Below are 20,714 nucleotides of genomic sequence, written 5' to 3' on the forward strand. Positions count from 1 at the left end.
ATTCTCGTGTGCACAGAGGGAGAGGCACGCAGAGACAGTCGATTCTCGTGTGCACAGAGGGAGAGGCACGCAGAGACAGTCGATTCTCGTGTGCAGAGGGAGAGGCACGCAGAGACAGTCGATTCTCGTGTGCACAGAGAGGGAGAAGCACATATAGACGATTCTCGTGTGCACAGAGAGGGAGAGGCACGCACAGACAGTCGATTGTCGTGTGCACAGAGAGAGGGAGAGGCACGCAGAGACAGTCGATTCTCGTGTGCACAGAGGGAGAGGCACGCAGACAGTCGATTCTCGTGTGCACAGAGGGAGAGAGACACGCAGAGACAGTTGATTGTCGTGTGCACAGAGGGAGAGAGACACGCAGAGACAGTCGATTGTCGTGTGCACAGAGGGAGAGGCACGCAGAGACAGTCGATTCTCGTGTTCACAGAGAGGGAGAGGCACGCAGAGACAGTCGATTCTTGTCGCTCACAGCAGTCATTCTCTATCAAGTCCCCACTGACACTGAATTAGTGAATGCCAAACCAGCCTTGTTCGGCCTCGGCTGGGAATGTGTATGCTGTGTGACTTTAAGTTTACACTGTTCTGTGCGAGCCTGTGAATGACCGCGAAATTGCCACTGAGGACTGACTCTGCGGATACAAATAGTGTTTTGCAAATTCACAAATACAGAATCTGCAAATAATGAGGACTGACTATATAGAGACGCACACACACCACCCATACATATATATACACATATATATACCCACACATATATATATAAAACCCATTGCTGTCGAGTTGATTCCGACTCATAGTGACCCTATAGGACAGGGTAGAACTGCCCCATAGAGTTTCCAAGGAGCACCTAGTGGATTTGAACTGCCGACCTTTTGGCTAGCAGCCTTAGCTCTTAAGTACTACACCACCAGGGTTTCGTATACATATACATACCCACACACAAAACCAAACAACCAAATCCACTGCCATCGAGTTAATTCTGACTCGTAGCAACCCTAGAAGGTTTCCAAGGAAGCAGACTGCCACATCTTTCTCCCGCAGAGCTGCAGTGGTTTCAAACCGCTGACCTTTTGGTTAGCAGTTGATGACTTTAACCACTGTGCTATATAGATATATAGACACATACACACACAGTCAATCCTCATTATACATAGGTGTGTGTGCACGTGTGTATGTTTACCTTTACAGACACACTAGGATGCGAACAGAGGTCAACGTGGTGCCTGGCTCCTAGTCTCTGATGTATATATAAAATACATATATACAAGTAACCCTGCCGGTGCAGTGGTTAAGAGCTAACGCTGCTAACCAAAAGGTCGGCAGTTCAAATCCACCAGGTGCTCCTTGGAAGCTCTATGGGGCAGTTCTACTCTGTCCTATAGGGTCGCTATGAGTCAGAATCAACTCGACAGGGAGGCTCCTGCAGCGGCGGGACTTGCTGTGCATGGGGGCTGTGGTGTGGGGTTCCCACTTTTTTGCGAGCCCTCTACCTGCGTCCTCTGGATTGTACACCCCATGAGTGAAGAAGGGACGGCACTGTGAGTCCCTTTTACCTGCAGGGACACTGCTGTCCAGGAACTCACCAGAACTTTCCTGAACCCGTTCCGGACGCGGACGTACAGCTCCTCCCGCTCAGCCACAAAGATGAGCCAGCCCTCGGGCACCTCATGTACCTTGTTCAGCATGGTCTGGTACGTGGCCCAGATCTTCACCTGCTGGAAGCCCACACCCAACATGGGTCCTGAGGACTAAAGACGGGGGCCAGCCAGGTCCTGGCTGAGGGTCTGGTGTGCAAGGGGCTGTGCTTAGGTGATTGAGGGTGTCAGGGCCGGTGGGGGGAGGCAGCATGATTGCAGGGACATCTCCTGCAGGTCATGGTCCCTTGTCAGTCATTATGACTTGGATGGGCACGTTTCTCACCAGTGTGTTCCCTGTGATCACAGGGCTGGCTGGGCACCCTTGGGTGGGAGGAGAGCAGGGTTCGAGCCGAGTGCCCATGTTCATGCCAGGATACACTGCCCTGAATGCTGCAGGGGGACCCCAGCCTGCCCCCAAGTCCCCTAGTCACCCCAGCCCCTGCACAGTGGACTGCTGTATGGGAACCTCAGTCCTCCTCCTTGCCCCACCCCACCCCACCCTGAGCCCTCATGAATCTAGCTTCTCTGCCATCTCTGGGACTTCCGTCCATATGCCCTGGGGGCAAAGCTGGCTCAGAGCTGGGACCCCATGGTGTCCACGGAGCTCTGAGACAGCCTATCCTCAGCCCTCCAAAAAGCAGGACGGAGCAGCTGGACAGTGGCTGGGAGCGGGCAGCGAGGGTCAGCCAGGGTGAGGAATGGGACGGCGCAGTGGGAGTTGGCTGGCCAGGCAGGCGGTGCCCAGCCACCACCCAGATACTTACGCCCAAGGATGCACCCGTGGTTCCAGGGGGCCCCGGGGGACCAGGTGGGCCAGGAGGGCCAGGAATGCTGATTGCTGTGAGACAGAGCAGTGGTGGATGTCATGCCACCGGGCTGGACCAGGCTGCGCCGAGTCCCGAGGCTCACCAGGTCCATGCCCCGCCAGACTTACTCTGCCTGTGAGGGCCGGGAAATGAGGGGAGTCCTGGGGGTCCTGGGGGTCCGGGAGGCCCGGCAGGCCCCTGGCGTCCCTCATAGCCGATGCCGGGGGGTCCCTGAGGACCTGGTGGGCCAGGCTGACCCTGGATACTCTCTCCCTTGGGGCCCTAGGGGCGGACGACAGAACACGGGGACCTTGTTACCCTGCAGTGCCCAGGCCCAGGCCCAGACCAGCAGGCCCCTCCTGCCACCTTGGAGCCCCTGGTCACTGCGCGGGGCAGGAGCAGGGTGAGGGTCAGCACCGAGGGTTGGGGGAGCTTGCCCCTTCACGCTGCCATCTCCCGTTCTCTGGGGGATGCAATGCCAGGCAGGAGACCAGGGCAGCTCCCTGAGAACAGGGTTGCCCCCAAGGCCCCAGCAGAAGCTGCGACTCTTCTGTCTCTGTGCTCTTTAAGGACTGACGGTCTCCTACCCAGAGGGAGGAGGCAGGGGTGACTGGAGGATTAGTGCAAAGGTGGGGTGTCCTTCCTAGCCTGGGTGCGCCATGGCTGGGTGCCACACCACGGAGGGCCACGGCTCTGTGTGGGCACCCACCTTCACCGCAGCCCCCAAGTGCAAAGACTCGGGGGTGGGGGATGGGGCTAGGAGGACAGGCTGCTTCGGGGGGCCCAGCTCGCAGAACTGCAGCCTCATGGGCCTGGGCGGTCACCCATGCTGGGCAAGACCTGCCCTCAGCCCTGGGCCCAGCCGCATCCTGGAGGTGACCTCTGTGCCTGCACAGTCCGGAGTGGCCCCTGGACCCTGCTTACCGGAATCCCAGGGTAGCCCGGAGGGCCAGGAGGACCAGGGGGGCCTGGCACACTGGAGCCGAAGAATCCGCCGCCTCCTGGTGCTCCCCTCTCTCCTTTTTGCCCGGGGTCCCCTTGGTCACCCTTCTCGCCCTAAAGGGAAGGAGAAACGCTTGTCTGAAGCAGGCAGCTGTGTGGAGCGGGGGTGTGGGGAGCCTGACCCCCACAAGGTGAGGCCTCCCTAGTCCCCTCCCAGCCAGGGTGAGGCACTTGGACCCAGCATAGCCTGGAGCTACTCACCGCAGAGAAGGAAAGCTCTGCCCCCCAGCCTGCTGTTCCCCTAAGTCCCCCACAGAACTGAGGTGAAGGTCCTTGGGGTTCCGCCCACTGGGCCAATGCCCCCCACCCCGTGGGTCGGACAGAGGAGCTGTGGGCCCCAGGGAACCTGAGGCCAGTGCCGTCAGGAAGAGGAACTGTGTGAGCAGGCGGGTCCGGGACAGACCCTCATGTCAAGAACGGGGGTCCCATGGGGACGTTGGCCCCCCGGTCTGGTTCTGGTGGTGCAAAGCTGACACCCACCTTCATCTCAGCCTCCAACTGCAGAAGGTCAAATGGGAACTGCCCTGCAGATCGGGAGGGAGGGGGAGAGAGCGAGGGAAAGGGGGCGTGAGACCCTCCGTGCCGCTACCGCGCCTCCCTCCCTGCGCCCCGCCAGCAGCACTGCAGCCACAGCGGCAGCTGCGGCAAGGGGCAACGTCGGCCCCCCAGCTGCCCTGCAGAGCATGCTCTCTGGCCAGGAGGGGGCTCCTTCTCACGATGCATGTTAGATAGCCTTTTCGCTCAGGTGCAATATACAAGCACCGAAGGGACCCAGCATCACGCGGACTGGATGAATGGTCAGAAGTGACACTGTCTGCTCAGCTCCCCAGGTGGGCCCCCGGGACAGCCCCCAGGCCAGCCCCCCACGCCAATTCCTGGGGGGGGCCCACACCCCCGCAGTGCCCCCCTAAGAGGAACTGTGGTACAGACCAGAGCAGCGTCACCTGGTTTGGAACCTCATATAAGCAGATCTAAAGTGAGGACTCGGTGCCTGGCTCACGCGCTCAGCATTTTGGGGTTCATCTGTGACGTGTGGACCAGAGGTCTGCTGCAGGATGGCCATGCAGTGTGACCATACCGAAACATAGGTCTCACCGCCACCACGGATGGCCGTGGGGTTGTTTGCACTTTGGCTCCGACCCCACGTGCAGAGAACTGTGCTTCATAGGGTTTTCAATGGCTGTGACCTTTCGCAAGCAGGTCACCAGGCCTTACTTATGAGGTGCCCCTGGGAGGGTTTGAACCGCCAACCTTTGCGCCATCTAGGGACTCCATTTGATTCCCATAGACCTCCTGATTCAGGAGGCTGAGCGTGTTTATTCTGTGAGATGCCTGCTCCCGGCTTTTGTTCGTACAGTCGACTCTTGCTATTCGAGGGAGTTACGTTCTATAAAATTCCCGCAACACTGAATTAGTGAACAGGGAACCAGCCTTGTACAACCACAGCTGGAAGTTCTCCTTGCTGTGCGCATGTGCGTCTCCACAAATGACTGCGACCTGCCACCAGTATTTTTAGCAAGCCAGTGAATTCGTAAATACGGAATCCAAGAATAATGACATTGTTTCTGTCTTTTTCTAACTGACCTGTAGGAATTCTTTGGAGTCCCTGGGTGGTACAAATGGTGAATGTGCTTGGCCGCTCACCGAAAGGTTGCAGGTTGGAGTCCACCCAGAGGCGCCTCAGAAGAAAGGCCTGGCGATCTCCTGCTGAAAGGTCACAGCCGTTGAAAACCCTATGGATCACAGTTCTGCTCTGCACATGGGGTCACCATGAGTTGGAGTGTTCTCCACGGCAACTGGTAGATTTGTTCTATATATATTGCGGGCAGGAGTCCTCTGCTGGTGTGTGCACCCCAAACTCCTCCTTCCACTCTGTGGTTTGCAGTTAACGTGCTTAATGGGGTCTTGTGGTCGGGGCAGTTCTTTATTTGCTCTTTGTATTCTAAGTAACTGCCTACCCCAAGGACAGGCAGGAGTTCTCCTCTTTTATTTGCCAGAAGCTTTATTGTTTTACTCAAAATTGATTCTTCAGGTAGTTGATAATTAAGTCACTTAATTTCCTTTAGTGATTCTGTGTTTCTCTGAGTAGACATCCTGGGCATATTTTAGTACATTTATTCCTGCTTCACTGGGATTTTTGATGCTTTTGTTAACGATATCTTTAAATTTCCATGGTAATTGTTTCTGACTACTAACGGAGTTTTGTAAATTGTCCCTATATCTAGTTACCTTGGTAAATTTATGGCGCAAACAGTCAAGCACTCAGCTGCTAATTGGAAGGCTGAAGGTTCAACTCCACTCAGAGGCACCTCAGAAGAAAGGCCTAGCGATGTACGTCTGAAAAATCGGCCACTGAAAACCCTATGGAGCTCCACTCTGACACACGGCTTGGAAGCGACTCAACAGCAACCGGTATGTATATATATGTACATATAGATTTCATGAATTTCTGATCTTGAACATTCCTGCCATCTATTTTCTTCTAGTTAAAGTTTCTGTTCATTTCCAACTTCCTGAGCTAGATGCTTGGACATGTATGCTATTTAAGGCTGCAGTTGTGTGAACACAGAGTTAACAAACCCCTTCTCCTTCCCTCTGGGAAGGCGACCTTGGGCTGACGTGCTTCCATGACCATTCCTGGGAAACCTGATACAGGTACAGTGGCAGCTGTGTGACCGGGCAACACGGACTGCAGTAAGAACGACCCCTGATGGGTAAGCCACTTGGCCTGATACCGGGTGGGAGCCAGCTCTGGGCTCCCATGGGTGCAGAAGCACCACCTCCTGAGCGGCCCTAAGAGGCATGCCCTGGCCGTCACTGCAGAACTAGTTCTGAGCCTGGTGGCTCCACTCCGCCCGGGACCCCACCACGTCACCACCGTCACTTAGGGGGCTGCTGGAGGCGACCCGGGTCCGCGACTCTGCTTTTTGTCCCGGGTCCTTCTGCAGAGCGCACCTTTAGCAACACCCTGCATGTTCTGATGTCTCCGATTTTCATGATCATACAGTTCCACTTACGTCTAACTTCCGTTGCAATTTCCCCTTTGACCTCGTGAGTCCTCTGCAAGCGTGATGCTTAACAGGCACTTTCTCGTCCCTTTGCCGAGGCTGACTTCCTATTGACAAATCTGCGTGGTCACAGAAATCGTTTGCATGCTGTCAATTCCTTCCACTTTGTGGAGATTTGCTTTTAGCTTGGTGTTGGTCTGCTTGGCAAATGTTCTGTTTGCTGGAACGTGCTGTGTGTCCCCAGGTGTTGGGGGCGGCGGCAGGATACATCACGGAGCCTAGGTGTGTAGCCACGCTGTTCCCATCTCCCATCTCCTTAGTGACTTTTCTCCTTTCCACTTCTTCTATCAGTTACCGAGAGCTGGGTTAGTTTCCCCCTAAAATCATTGATTTCTGTCTTTTCCCTCTTTCTCTGTTTTACTTCTTATATCTTGAGGCTATATTATTAAAAAAAAAAAAAAAAAGCCAGTTGCATGAAGTCAGCCCCAACTCATGGCGACCCCGTGTGTGTCAGAGTAGAACTGGGCTCCACAGGGTTTTCAGTGGCTGATTTTTCAGAAGTAGATTGCCAGGCCTTTCTTCTGAGGCACCTCTGGGTGGACTCAAATCGCTGACCTTTCAGTTAGCAGTCAAGAGCTTAACCATCAGCGCCACCCCCAGGACTCCATGTTATTAGGCGCATGAAGAAATTTAGAGTTGCTGCATTTTCTTGGTGAAGTTACTCTTTTATCATTAGGAAAGTTTCTTCTGTGTTTATGGCAACGGTTCTTAAGATATACTGTCTGGTTTTACACACACACACATGCACACAGATACACCACATACTCTCACATAGATACACACAATCACACACATACTCCAGACACACTCATACTTACACCCACATCACTCATGCTCACACACACATTTGCCAGCTCTCTTCTGATTAACGCGATTTCTCCCTTGCTTTCACGATCAGCATTTGATTTGTCCCCTGTAAGCAGCATGTAGTAGCCACCGTGTCTTCTAATAGAAGCATCCACTGTATGTGCATTTAACGTATTTCCTGGTACATTTGGGGTTCCATCTGTTTTACTTGGTTTTCTATTCGTTCCACCAGTTCTTTGCTCCTTTCTCTCTCCTCCCCTATCTTGTTTAAGATCAAGTGGGTGATTATTATTCCCTTCTTCTGTAGATAACCAGATGCGCATTCTTTTCCTGTTGTTGGTTTAACCTAGAAATTATAATGTAAGCCAGAACTCTCACCACCTCCTGGACAGGGCGGAGGTGTTGGGGGTCTGTGACCTCACTCACTATGGACAGGTCACTGGCAGGTGGCGTAACGTGGCTGGTCTGTGCTGATCTGAGTTGCCTTTCTCCTGCTCCGCCTTCCATCCCGCATCCCTACTCTTCCATCAGCGTTGTTCGCAGCACCTGGAGCCCCTCACGGCCCCCGAGGGCTGGAGCACAGGGGGTGGCTTCACTGCCACCATTTCATCCTCCTTTTGAAGAAAGTTGTCACTGCCTGTGCAGTTCTAAGTTAGTGGCTTCCTTCCACATTTTACAGTCACCTGATGGTCTGCTGGCTACTCTCACTTTTGTTGAAAAGCCACCTGTCGGGTTTCGGGTGGAGCCTTTGGGTGTGCAAGGCGCTTTTTGAATCTTTTGTCCCTTTGGAAATGCTCAGCTGTTATGGCTTGGTGTGCTCCTTCTGCTCGGCGCCCCCCCTCTGGCACTGTGGTCACACGCACTAGGGGCCACCGCCTCCTATGTCTCCCACACGCCCCGCTGCCGTCGGACATTCTGGCCCCACTGCCCCGGTGGCTCACTTATTCTCTCTTCGCGTGCACTTCACCTGCCGTGAAACTCATACACCAGCTTCCAGATGTGAGGTGTGTTTGCTGACCAGCCCGTGGGAGGGGCAGTGCATCTCAGGACCCCCGCACACTGGGGGTACCGGGCCGCCTCTGGGAGGCGTGCAGAGGAAGGGTGCCACCCTGTTCCTTAGTGGGTGGGCTGTGAGGCCGTCCCACCAGGAGAGGAGCCCCCCCAGGCCCTGGGCCCAGGACAAGGCTCCTCTAGCGGGTCTCATCCTCAACCCCAGCAGTGTGGCTGCCCAGCTGCCCCCGGTCCACATGCAGCCCCCCGCCCTCCCCAGCCACCCAGTGTCCCCGCACAGCCCCCTGCCCCCTCCAGCCACCTGCGGGCCACATGCAGCCCTCCCACCCGAGCCACCCAAGGTCTGCACGCAGTCCCCTCCCAGCCATCCGCGGCGCGCATGCAGCCCCCACCCCCAGCCGTCGGGGGTCCACACGTGGCCCCCGCCGCCATGCTGGGGTTCTGTGAGCTAGGAGGGGCTTTCTTCTGAGGAGGATGGGGCAGTGACCCTCCCACAGCATGTGTTGGTGGCGCTGTCCTCTTCAGCTGGGGTGCCCTGAGCTTGCTCACCTGGGGGACCGGGTGGGCCCGCTTCTCCTTTGTCTCCCTTCGGTCCAGAAGGCCCCTGGAACCCTGTGGGGACACAGACGAGGCCGCTTACCTGAAGGCCACCGGCAGGGCTGTGTGGGACAGCGCCCCCTCCAGCCTGCTGACTGCCGGTGGGTCCCCCACACTGGGTGGGCCTGGACAGGGAAGGGGACACTGGACAGATCGGGGATAGCCAGAGCAGAGCTTGAGAAGGGCAGAGGTGTGCCAGCCCCACAGGGGCCCTCCCAGCACACTCCCCAGGTCTGTGCAGGGACGGTGAGCAGAGGGGGCTGTGCCCAGAGCAGAAAGGGTCAGCACCCCCGACTCCTGCTTGTCAGGGAGCAGTTTGAACTCAGAACAGCAGGCGGGTGTCATGCCAGGGTCTGCCCCACCCCAGGACCGGGATCCCTGAGAGGCTGTACTGAGGAAGCAGGGCCTGGCAGGGAGAGGGGCTGGACTCAGTGAGGATTGGGGTATCCTGGCCACAGGCGGGGCTGGGAGTTCACGGACACCCTGGGGATGGGGACGCCCAGGGTTAGAGACTTGGAAGAAATCCTTGTGCTTGGTGCTGATTTCACCGCAACCCTGTGAAAAGTGCACCCCACTGCCCACCCCACTGCCCGGGCCCCCGCCACCCTGCTGCCTTCAGCTGTGAGCTGCAGTGCAGGGTGGAGGGACTCACCGCCCCCTCCGCCTCACCTGGCAATCCTGGAGGCCCAGGGCGGCCAGAGTTGACAAATGCCTGCAAAGGAGGGGCCCGTGCCAACCATTGAGGGGGTGGTGCTCTGGAAATTGAGGCCACTGTACACCGGGGGATCCCTGAGCCCAGAAGAGCCCCCCCAGGCCCCTCTGCGAGGCCACACAGGCACCTCAGCCCTCTGCACAGACAGGGCCATGGGGGGTGAGGGAGGGGAGAGGTCACAGGGATCTGGTTGCTTCACTTCTCTAAGCCTCAGTTTTTGCATCCGTGAAATGGGGGCCCTGGCCACTTCCTACTGCCACGGGGCTTAAGTACCCAGCAGCTCCCAGCCTAGGAGCCCCCCACTCCCTTCCCCAGCCCTCTGTGGGACCTGCCTTCTGATTGACTGCTCCCTAAGGATGGCTCCCACACTGAGGTGGGCCTGAAGGATCTAGGGGGGCCACATACCTGTTAACAGCGTTGACCTTACACCAGAGCCTCCCATCCCAGATGCACCCCCAGGACCCAGAGGCCGAAGGCTGCCCCCCACCCAGCTTCTCTAGTGATCAGAGGAAAGAAGGCCCGGCACTTCTCCAAGGTTCTTTGAAAGGAGCGGTCAGAGGGGCCGTGGGGGAGAGCGCAGGGCAGCAGGGGCTCGGGGCAGCCTGGAGACTTACATTGCTGTCATAGGCGGGCGTCCCAGGAGGGCCTGGGGGCCCTGGAGGCCCTGGGAGGCCGGGCGGACCCTGTGGGGGTAGAAAAAGGACTGGTTAGCCGTGCTTACCCCCACTCACAGCACAGACAGGGGTGCCATGGGCGGGAGCATCTCTGCACCTCGCAGTGAAGTCAGAAAATGGAATGAGGCGGCCCCGCAAACTGCCCCTGGGTTATCTCGTGATGGCGAACCCACCAAGGACAGGCAGTGTCCCCGTCACATTTCCAGACAGAGTCATGCACCTAACATCCCCCGGGTGGGGACCCACAAGCCTGTGTGGATTATAAGGAACCTGGCCGAGCCGGGAGGGGGCTGGTCATACGCGGAGGGGCTGCAGCCCTGGGGTGGGTCTAACCACCGCAGGTTTCGAATTGAAAAGTTAACTCTGTGAAGCTTAATTGTGTGTATGTATGTGTGTGTGATTGATGTTTGTGAATTTGTGTGTATGAGTGTGTGTACTGAGTGTGTGGTGGTGTGTATGAGTGTGTTTGCAAGTGTGTGTGTGTATCAGTGTGAGTGTTGTGTGTGTGTATGAGTGTGAGTGTGTTGAGTGTTGTTTGTGTGTGTGTGTTGTGTGTTTGTGTGTGTTGAGTGTATGAGTATTTGTGAGTGTTGTGTGTGTGTGTTATGTGTGTTGTGTGTGTATGAGTATTTGTGAGTGTTGTGTGTGTGTGTTATGTGTGTTGTGTGAGTGTGTATGAGTATTTGTGAGTGTTGAGTGTTGTGTGTGTGTTGTGTGAGTGTGTATGTGTGTAAGTGTGAGTGCTGTGTGTATGTGTGAGTGTGTATGAGTATTTGTGAGTGTTGTGTGTGTGTGTTATGTGTGTTGTGCGAGTGTGTATGAGTATTTGTGAGTGTTGTGTGATGTGTGTGTGGTGTGTGTGTGTTGTATGTGTGTATGTGTTTGTGTGTGTGAGTGTGTATGAGTATCTGTGAGTGTTGTGTGTGTGTGTGTGAGCGGGTGTCAGAGGAGCTGTGTGGCACGGGTGCAGAGGACTGCTCTGACTTGTCTCCGGTGGGAGTGTGGCTGCATGCGAGGCCCCAGCCCGGCCACTCCGAGTCCCCGGGTGTCCCCGCGGCCCTGCCCACCGTGCTCGCAGGACACTCACCCTCAAGCTGAATCCAGTGGCAGCATTCCCTGGCTCCCCTTTCTCCCCCTTCAGTCCATTCATCCCTGGGCGACCCTGCGACAGAGAGCACAGTGAGCTGTGGCCCGTGACCCCCCGCTGGCCAGCTCTTCTGCCCCAGCACCGGCCCCGCAGCCCCCATCGGTCCCGACCCCACCCACCCTGCCCTGGCCCCTGGCTCCTCACCGGCCGTCCGGGAAAGCCGATCTCGCCCTTGTGCCCAGGCCGTCCATAGGGGCCCTGCGGAGCAGAGGGCATTTGGGGTCAGCAGGGGAGCTCCACTGGGGCACAGGGTGGGGGCGCGGGTCCCTCAGCCCCGCCCCCGCCTCCCGCGTTGCCCCGGGGCCCGCCCAGCTGTACCCCTCCCCGCACCTGCTGCCTTGTGTTTGAGGTGTTTCCCGGTACGAGGGCAGCAGGCCCCCGGGTGCTGGCAGGGCAGCTCACCCCGTACAGAGCAGAGCACCGTGTGTACCCGTGTGTGTGCATGGGGGCGTGAGCTCAGTCCCAAGGAGGCGGGGCCCCGGGTGCAGACGTAAGCTCAGAGGGGGCTGGCCGTGGCACTGGGGACCAGAGGAGGTGCCCGAGTGTGGCAGGCTCTGTGCGCCCCGACCCTCGCTTCTCGGCATGGCGGGCAGCCTGCAGTGTGCCAGCCTCGGCCAGAGGAGTCTGTGGGTTTTCACACTGCTCTGCGACCCGTCCACACTGTCAGGCCACAGGTCACGGCCACATGGATGACCAGTGTCCCGAAGGCACCCGAAGCACGCCGCGCCCATACTCACTGGGGGTCCTCGGAATCCCGGCTCACCCTGAACAGAAACAAGAGGGAGTGTCAGTTGGCTGCTGGCTGCACTGTCTGCCGGCTGGGGAGGGAAGATACCCCAGCGGGAGAAGGTTATGAGTTGGGGTTTGTGTCTGGCTGGTGCATGGACAGGGTGCACCCTGAGATCCTGCAGCTTGGAGCCCTGCCAGGCACAAAAGGTGAGCTGGCCTGGGCATCCTCTGAAGCTGCGTGGCTGAGCAGGGCTTTCCGTGGCCCACGTGGGTCCAGATCTCAGATATAAAGCCAGGGACAGCGGTAGGGTTCTCTCCTGGGGGCTCCAGGGTCCCACAGCATCTCCAGACAGTCCAGGGCTCCACCTTGCTCACAGGTTTGCTAGTCTGCCCCCCACACCCATGAGACCCTGGTGCATCCCCTCCCAGACCCCCTCCAGGGCCTGGGCTGTGTGGCTGCCTGCTGGAAGGAGCTAGACCCAGGGCACGGCCCCTCAAGAAGCCAGCTCCCTGGCTCCAGCCATGCTGGGGGGCTCCTGCAGGCATCCCCTGGGGCCACGTAGTGGAAGGGGGTGGGACTGCTGCCTGTCGGCCTAGGGCCCACGGAGAGGTCGGAGAGGCAGCTGGAAACCTGCGGGGTGGGGGCAGCCCCAGAGGCTTGGGACATGGAGCTGGGTGATGCTGAGTTCCTTCATCTCCCACAGGTGAGGTCCACCTGAGTCCCCATGCCCTACTCGAAGCCTCTCTGCAGGGTGGGCTTGACTGATAGAAAAGGAAGGGCCTGCTGTCAGACTGGCCTCGGGCCATGTCCACTCCAGGTCCCTCATGCAGCTATCAGGGACTGATTCGGGTCTGGGCCCTCGAGGTCGTGAAAGATGGACAGACACACAAAGGAAGGCGCGAGGAGGTCCCTCTGCAGTCCCCGGCCCACACTACAGAAGGTTCTGGAACCTGATCGAGAAAGGCGTCAGCAATAGCCAGCCTGTCTCAGGAGGATGCCCCTCTGAGCTGTCTCCATGGCCCCAGCCCCCATGCTGCCAGCCCTCACCTTGGCTCCCTTCTCGGCCAGGACGCTGCCCTCGGGGCTGAAGTTGGCTCCAGGCTCGCCCTTTTCACCCTGGAATGGCAGACCGTCCCGGCCGGGGTCAACCACTCTTTCCAAGTGGTCCTCGCTCCCACCCAGGTAAAGCCCCAAACTGGGGCCCCACTGGGAAGACCCCCAAAGAAAGACCCAGAAAGAGGTGGCCTTTGCAGAGAGAACCCAGGGCTGGAGTCTGTCACCATGCCCAGTCATGGCCTGGCAGATGTTATACCAGCGGACACCATGGGACTGTCCCCAAAGCACATCTAGGCTCTGGTCAAAGGCTTCGACCACAGTGAAATTGAAGCTCCCATCCCTGCTGGCCACAGGAACCCCATGGTGGGACCCCGAGGAGAAGGGCCCCCATTGTGAGGACCCCGGGAGAGGGACCCCATCAGGGGTGCCCCAAGGAGAGGGGCCCTGTGCCGTCCGTCACCTTCTGTCCTGGGAGGCCAGGCTCGCCTCTGGAGCCCAGGTCGCCTTTTGGGCCGGTCGGTCCCTAGAAAGGAGGCCAGGCAGGAGGGAAGGACCTGAGGGACCCAGCATCCCCCACCTTCCCCAGGAGGACCCCCGCCCTCCCACCGCCATCCCTGCTGGTGCAGGCTGCAGCCCCACAGAGAGACCTGGAGGCTACTTACAGGAAAGCCTGCGTGCCCGGGCGTGCCCTGCGGGAGAGAGGGACACGCCAGCTGTGGGGTCAATGTCACCCTGGTGTCATGCACCCCAGAAACACCAGCCCAGCCAGCACCCACAGCGCTGAGCCGAGGCGCGTTCCTCAGCGACAGGGCGAGCCCCCCGTACCTTGGTTCCGTGCACACTGGCGACCACCTTCTGTCAGCAGATCAGCAAGAAAATATAAACAGAAGAAGAGAAAGAAAAACTGCGTTTAAAATTCAAAGCCGACTCTCACCAGGTTCCTCTTACAAGAACCAGCGGAACAACACCCAGAACTAAATACACAAAGAAAACTGTGCTCTCTCACACTTCTCTGGTTTTTGCCTCAAGGCCCCTCCTGTGCTACCCTCGGACTGTAAAGGGGGGGCACCTCCACCTTCCAGGCACAGGGACTCGGGTCTCAGCAGCTCGGCAGCCGAGAGCTGCAGACCCCCTGAGGGGACACTGGGGGAGTGGTGGTGTCTTAGACCCCTAATGTCCACTTTCCCTTTGTAACATTTCTGCTGTGGAACACCTGCTTTGTGCTGGACTCCCAACCTTACCTTTTCTTTCCTTTTAAATACAGTCTTGCAGAAGGAGACCCAGTTACTGGTTCTGAATAGAACCAACAAGATGGGAGCCAAGGGCACCTGGCATTTTTGGGGTCACCCTATGGGGTGAGGCCAGTACTCGCAGGCTGGTGGCCCTGACCAAGGGCCAGCCTCACCCATGGCCCCCAGCGCCCAGCCTACAGCTGTCTGGGGGTCTGCCCTGCAGTGGCTGTGACTGAAGCTATGGGGGTGGGGGTCTGGGCAGGAAGGGTGCCCCCCACACAGCGTCCTTACGTCCTGCTCCGACGACACATAGAGAACAGGCCCCGGGATTCCGGGAGGCCCTGGGGGTCCCGGCTTCCCCACGCCATCCTTGCCCGGCTCGCCCTGGAAGAGAAGGTCTCACCTTCAGCTCTCTGTTTTCTGGGGGATGAACTATCATGGCTCCTGTGGCCAACCACTACTTGGAGGGGGCTCCCCGGGGCTTCTGGGGTATGAGGAGGCATCTGCGGGCTGAGGACAGTGGCCTTGAGAGCCCCCTATCCCAGGCAGGGCAGGCTCTGAGCAGGGACAGTCTACCCCATGCCCTACACCTCTGTCTTCAGAGCTTCCCCGCTTGCAGGGCAGACCCTGAGAGGGGACCCCAGCACCCTAGCACTGACAGGCACTACTCCCAACTGAAGGAGGAGGGCTCATCTCCAAGCTGCTGAGGCCACACGCATGGCGGGATGGGTGGGGCAGAGAGTGGCACCCTGGGGTGCACCGTTCAGGGTGCGCAGCCCTGCCCTCCGCAGCCCTGCCCTCCACGCATGGGGCCTCTGAAGACGCTCCGCCCTCGGCCCCGCCCTGTGACGCTGACCTTTTCTCCTTGACTTCCTTTGTCCCCCTTTGGTCCCTGCAGAGATAGGAGAGAGATGATCACCACCAGCAGAACAAGAGCCAAGACAAGTGGGGCGTCGGCTGGAGCCACTCACAGGATCGAGTCGGGGGACACGGACGCCTGGGTCCCCGGAAGGGTCCCGGGTGCCAGTGCTCATCTCTGCATGTCCCTGCAGGAGCTTCAACCCCTCAGGGCTCCCGGAGCAGGGTCAGCAGCTAGGAGCCCGTCTGTCCCCCCCAGGGATCTGCTGGAGGAGTCTTGCTCACCTGCGGCCCGGCTGCGCCCTCTCTGCCGGGGAGGCCAGGGAACCCGGAGGCACCGCTCTCTCCCGTTTCCCCCTGGACCCAACACAGGAAGAAGCACATGTCAGGCATGTGGCTGCAAGCACTTGGGCTTTTGAGAAGGGCCCCAGAGCCCATGGGAGGTGGCCAGGTCCCTGTGTTCACACCATGAGGGCTGGGGCAGGTGAGGGGGGACAGGCAGGTGGTCAGCGCCAGGCAGAGGCCTGGCTGGCTCAGAAAGATGCAGCGGAGCCCAGGAGGGGAGCAGCGGGGACACCTGGATGAGGCCCTGGGCGGTGGGGGCCCGGGAAGGGGGTCACCTTTGACACAGGCACATCTTACAGGCACACGCCAGGAAGACCCAGGGCAGACAAGTGGGAATGGTGGCTGGTCCCTGATTGGAGCTTTGAACATGCAGACCTCCCCACCCATGGCCTTGCCGGGCCTTTGGGACATGCCCACGTCACCTCATTTACTGAGGCTGGGGACAAGGGGCTGATGTGACCGAAGGAGCCGCAGCCTTCTTCCTCCCCTGAGCCGGGGATTGTAGGTTTCCTGAACCCGGGAAAAGGGTCTCACCTTGGCCCCAGGCGGCCCAGCCATTCCGGGATCCCCCTGAAATGGAGGTAGGAGCTCTTTGAGTGCAGTGTGTGGGCCAGCCCACCCCTGAGGCAGTGCACCCCGCTCCCCATGGAGAGGAAGGAAGGGGCTAATTATCCTGGTTGCATCTCACACTGCCCCCTCCCCACCCCTCTCAGGAACCACGAGGCTGGGCCCCCTCCCAACATTCATTGGTCCGGGAACACAGAGTGGCTCATGCAAAGGGCCTGAGGCCTGGTTTGTGAAGGCCAGTAAGTCATATGCTAATGGGCACATGGTCTGGACTGTTCTGGAAGCTGTATGTCTTATGTCATCTTAACGGCTCCATTATTCCCACCATTAGAAGCCCACCCCCAAGTTATATCCCTTTTGGCCCCTCTGCCCTCGTCCTCTTGTGTCTGCAGTCCCGCCCTCCTGGGCATACACCCCAAAGGAGAAGGGGAGGAGCCGTGCCAGGCAAGTAGGGGGCTCTTGTCCTCCAGGGCACGGGGGCATGGAGCACGGCCTGGAAGAGAAGCTCCTAGGTTCTCCAGGGGAAGCCAACGCCACTGCCCCAAGCTAGGACCTAGCTGTCACTGAGACTGGCGGGGGCTGTAGGGGGTCGCTCCAGGTTCCTCCCTGTGCCATGTCTTTCTGTCCAAGTCCGTAAATGCACTGCAGACACGGGAAACCAAGGACCCCGCTCGTGGCATGTTAACAAGGTGGGCAAAGGCCACCATGCTTTAACCGTGCAATGTCCAGGGAGGGGCCGTGCGTGACTTTATCTCCCCTTTCGGCTTCTCTGTCTTTTGCACAGTTCTGCGCTCAGGGTCAGAAACCACGGTGGGCTGTGGGGTGTGGGCTCCAGTCTAGCCCTCACTGACCTTGAGTCCTGGCACACCGGGCGGTCCCTGTGGGCAAAGAAGGGAGCAGTGACATTAGCGAAGGCTGGAGGAACATTTAACCACCCAGAGCGGAGCCCTTCCGAGCGCCCACAGCTCTGACTCAGAGAGAAAAATTGAGCACTATCAAAAGGAGCCAATGTACCCCAAGGAACCCCACGAGCGGCGGCTGTCCTCAGCTCCACTGTAGACTGAATGGGAACTGCCTGGCCAGTGACCACAGCGGGTTTGGGGTCTCAGTGGGGCTGCCATGGCGGCATGTATGCCCCCGCCCGAGATGGCGGTCCCAAGGACCTCTGTAGGTGCGTTGTAGTTAACTAAAAATACATATAAGGGAATGCGTCCTTTTAACAAAGATAGTGGTGCCCGTGAGCCATGCTGGAGGAGTGAGGTGGGCCCGTTTGGGTTTAGGTTCTCTGTGGTCTCAGAGGCGATGGACAAGCGACGTCTCAATGGCTTCTGCGTCATCCGTGTGGTCGTGAAACAGCCTCACTGTACCCTTCAAGAGGCCCCTTGGAGCTGTTCACGTGCTTCAACAACCTAAATCGGGGGGGCCGTGCCCCGAGACCTCCCACGCCGCTGTCCATGGGGTCACCCCGCCCCCACGTTCAAGCAACAACAGTTCTTTCATCTTTGGTCCACATCTGCTCGTCTGATGTGAAAGCAGCTAACTGCTATTGGCAAAAATTAAGATCTTTTTTTTTTTAAATATATAAAAGGAAAGTTAAAAAAAAAAAAAAAAGCTAAAACACTGAAAATAGAGTAACAGAGAAGTCTATATGTAAAAGATGACAACATTAAAACAAAAAAGGGAACTTAATAGAAAACCATCCACAAGCTGTGGAATCCATGTCTACCCAAATAAGAATTCTCATTCATTTTGCTCAGATGAAAGGGTCTGTCCCAGCCAGGCACTCTCCTCAGGCCGAATCCCTGGGGGATGACACGGGCTGCGAGGTCTGGGGCCCTCCAGCGTCAGGGCAGGGCTGCGGTGGCCCCCGTGCCAGGGGTACCCTGTACAGGCAGGTGGTGCCGTGACCAGGGCCCCTGCTCTGTGCCAGCCTTGGGTGCCACTCGGTGGCGGAGCATCGGGCGGGGGGATGGGGGAGTACCCGGCCCCCATCATGCTCGGGGTATCTCGGGTGGGGCCACTCCCTGCTGAGTCCAGCCCTGACGGTGCACACGCTGATGGCAGACCCCAGGTGGGCACTCACAGGGAGGCTCCCGATTTTGGTTCAATGTGAACCGTACCCAGGTCAAACAATGCTCCCAGAGGCCCCCATCTCCAGGGCCGTTCTGCCCCTGCTGATCCATCCTGACGACCTTCGGCCTCTGTCCACCTTGGGACTAGGTTCTCATCTCAGCTGACTTCCGACCAACAGCTGAGCGTTCCAGGGAGGTGCAGGGCCGAGGTCTGACAGTGACCTGGAACCAGCCGCCCAGTGGCTCTTCGGGCCTGCCACTGTCCCATGGTTCCAGGCCAGAGATGCCTTCCTGCAGGGTCCTGACACCAGATGCTAACCGACCCACCCACGGGCAGTACCTGTGGTCCAGTGGAGCCTTCGGCTGTCGACCAGAAGGGCCCTCCAGAACCTTCCATGTCGCCCTGGAGGAAAACACGGGAGAGACATTCAGGCCTGCTTCTTTCCCTTAAAGGACGGGCTAAGAGCAGAGACGAGTCGAGGGTGGACAAGGACGATGCCGTGGGATGCTGCTAACAGGACAAGCCTGCTAGTCAGAGGGACCTGCCGGGGCCCCTCGGCCTCTCCTGGGCGTGGTTTATTGGCTTCCAGGCTGGGTGGGTCTGCAGATGGGGCTGTGGGGCTGCCTTGCTCAGGAGGGGCTGTAGGTCCCCTTCAGCATCCAGAGATCATGTGGACATGGTCAAACGGACTGGGTGGGCCAGGGGCAGCCCCAGCACCGAGGCAGCTGCAGCAGGAGGCGGGTGGGGACTGCTCCTTCTGCATCTCTGTCCCTGGCACTGTCCATGCAAGACATGACCGGGAGTCACATCACAGGATGACCGACGGGACAGGGCCGTGGTCAGACACTAACCCTGGGCAGGGGAGGAGGCCTACTGGGAAGGGGTGATGTCAGTCCCCTGCCCAGAGAGTGTGCGTGGCTTGTGAGGTGCCTGAGGTAGGAGCGGGCCATGGGGGCAAGAGCGGCTGGTACTCACAAATCCCGCTGCAAATCCTGGCCCAGGCGGCCCTGGGGGCCCAGGGGGACCTGGGGGCCCTTGAGGTCCGGCTGGTCCAGGGTCTCCTGCCAGGCCATCCTTCCCAGGGGCACCAACAGGGCCAAGGTCTCCCTGGTCTCCCTGCAGGGGGGAAAGGGAGCTGGTGACTCTCGGCCCTCAGGGTTTTGGCTGAACCCCAATGCTATCCACAGCACCCCAATGCACCAACATTCTCTTATCACAATTAAAACACATCTGAAAAGGCAGAGAGATGGATATCGAACATTCTACGAAGCAAGGCACACCCAGAGCATCTCTTTTTCTGCTGGTTTATGGGACAACTGCGTTTGCTTAGAAACGGAACGCAGACACAAGCCTCAGCGCTTATTCCAGGTGCACGCCGTGCACGGGGCGAAGCATGCTGCCCACACGGCCGTGTTACCTCCAGCCCAAGCCCCCGGCAGGTGGGGGGGAGCGAGAAGGAGCTGTAGCAGGTGAGGAAGGATGCACCACTGGAAGGAGTGAGGGGAGAGAGGAGAGAGGGAAGTTTAGAGAGTCAGGGCGGGGGCAGGGCATTGTCCAGCGATCACGATGCTTCCTCGGGTCTCAGTTAGTCCAGAGGGCCTTGGGGAGGAGCCAGGAGGGACAGTAGGCGCGTGTGATGCAGGACAAGTCCTGGAGCATGTCTGTTGCACACAGCCCGTCCCGCCTTAGGGTGTGAATGACCCAGAGTCCAGCAGGAGCCAGTTCGAGGGGGCGGGTGGAGCTGGGAGGATGCAGAGGGCGGGGTGGGCTTGTGCAAAGGGCTTCAGTGCAGGGTTAGCCGCACACGAGCCCAGCTCTGCCCCCTCGAAGACACCGAACTGCTCTGAGCCTCAGTCTTCCCATCTGTGAAATGGGGATGATCCCAGTGTTCTCACGGCCTCAGGGGACCTCTGAGTGGGATGGTGTGAGAGGCCTGCTGAGCCCGGGGCCAGCACATAGCCAGGGCACAAAGGGGCCCCTGCCTGTCACTGTCACAAATGTCCGTGGGAGAAAGGCCACATGATTCCACAGAGACACAGGTGCCACCTTCCCACGGTCCCTACTCGGACATTGGGTCTGCCCCATGTTCTCCTGCAGTCCCCCACAGTGGGGAAGGGTCCCCTCACCCCGGATGCACATCACCAGCTGTTGATGCTGCCCCTACCTCCGGAGACACCATTCCTGTTTCTACCCATCTTGATACCCAAACGTTGCTGGGGTGGCTTTCTGTAACTGCTTAACCCTAGTCACTGTCTGCGTTGGAACAGTCTGCTCGCACTTTCAACAGTTAACCACCCAGTTCACCTAAGCACTAATTTTACTGGAATCTTAAATGTTACCGTCTTGGATTTAATCTACCTTAGTGCTTTTTATTATATTTTAAAAGCTC

General features: G+C 58.4%; 1 protein-coding gene across 1 annotated transcript in view; it reads right to left on the minus strand.

Annotated features, from left to right (window-relative positions):
- The window catches only part of COL18A1 (collagen type XVIII alpha 1 chain), an 80,870-nt gene that overhangs the window by 6,035 nt on the left and 54,121 nt on the right, over window positions 1–20,714 (minus strand). The window contains exons 14-35 of the mRNA XM_012557959.1: window positions 19,301–19,441; window positions 18,665–18,727; window positions 17,104–17,130; window positions 16,220–16,255; window positions 15,626–15,697; window positions 15,339–15,374; window positions 14,774–14,866; window positions 14,076–14,105; window positions 13,913–13,939; window positions 13,711–13,773; window positions 13,242–13,310; window positions 12,202–12,228; window positions 11,609–11,662; window positions 11,405–11,479; window positions 10,258–10,326; window positions 9,601–9,643; window positions 8,884–8,946; window positions 3,929–3,972; window positions 3,371–3,502; window positions 2,575–2,728; window positions 2,405–2,478; window positions 1,587–1,715 (exon numbers count right to left, since the gene is read on the minus strand). Coding sequence (XP_012413413.1) covers window positions 1,587–1,715; window positions 2,405–2,478; window positions 2,575–2,728; window positions 3,371–3,502; window positions 3,929–3,972; window positions 8,884–8,946; window positions 9,601–9,643; window positions 10,258–10,326; window positions 11,405–11,479; window positions 11,609–11,662; window positions 12,202–12,228; window positions 13,242–13,310; window positions 13,711–13,773; window positions 13,913–13,939; window positions 14,076–14,105; window positions 14,774–14,866; window positions 15,339–15,374; window positions 15,626–15,697; window positions 16,220–16,255; window positions 17,104–17,130; window positions 18,665–18,727; window positions 19,301–19,441 — 1,521 coding nt within the window. The remainder of the gene's footprint in view (window positions 1–1,586; window positions 1,716–2,404; window positions 2,479–2,574; window positions 2,729–3,370; window positions 3,503–3,928; window positions 3,973–8,883; window positions 8,947–9,600; window positions 9,644–10,257; window positions 10,327–11,404; window positions 11,480–11,608; window positions 11,663–12,201; window positions 12,229–13,241; window positions 13,311–13,710; window positions 13,774–13,912; window positions 13,940–14,075; window positions 14,106–14,773; window positions 14,867–15,338; window positions 15,375–15,625; window positions 15,698–16,219; window positions 16,256–17,103; window positions 17,131–18,664; window positions 18,728–19,300; window positions 19,442–20,714) is intronic.

This window comes from Trichechus manatus, unplaced genomic scaffold (assembly GCF_000243295.1).
Source record: "Trichechus manatus latirostris isolate Lorelei unplaced genomic scaffold, TriManLat1.0 scaffold00128, whole genome shotgun sequence".
NCBI lineage: Eukaryota > Metazoa > Chordata > Mammalia > Sirenia > Trichechidae > Trichechus > Trichechus manatus.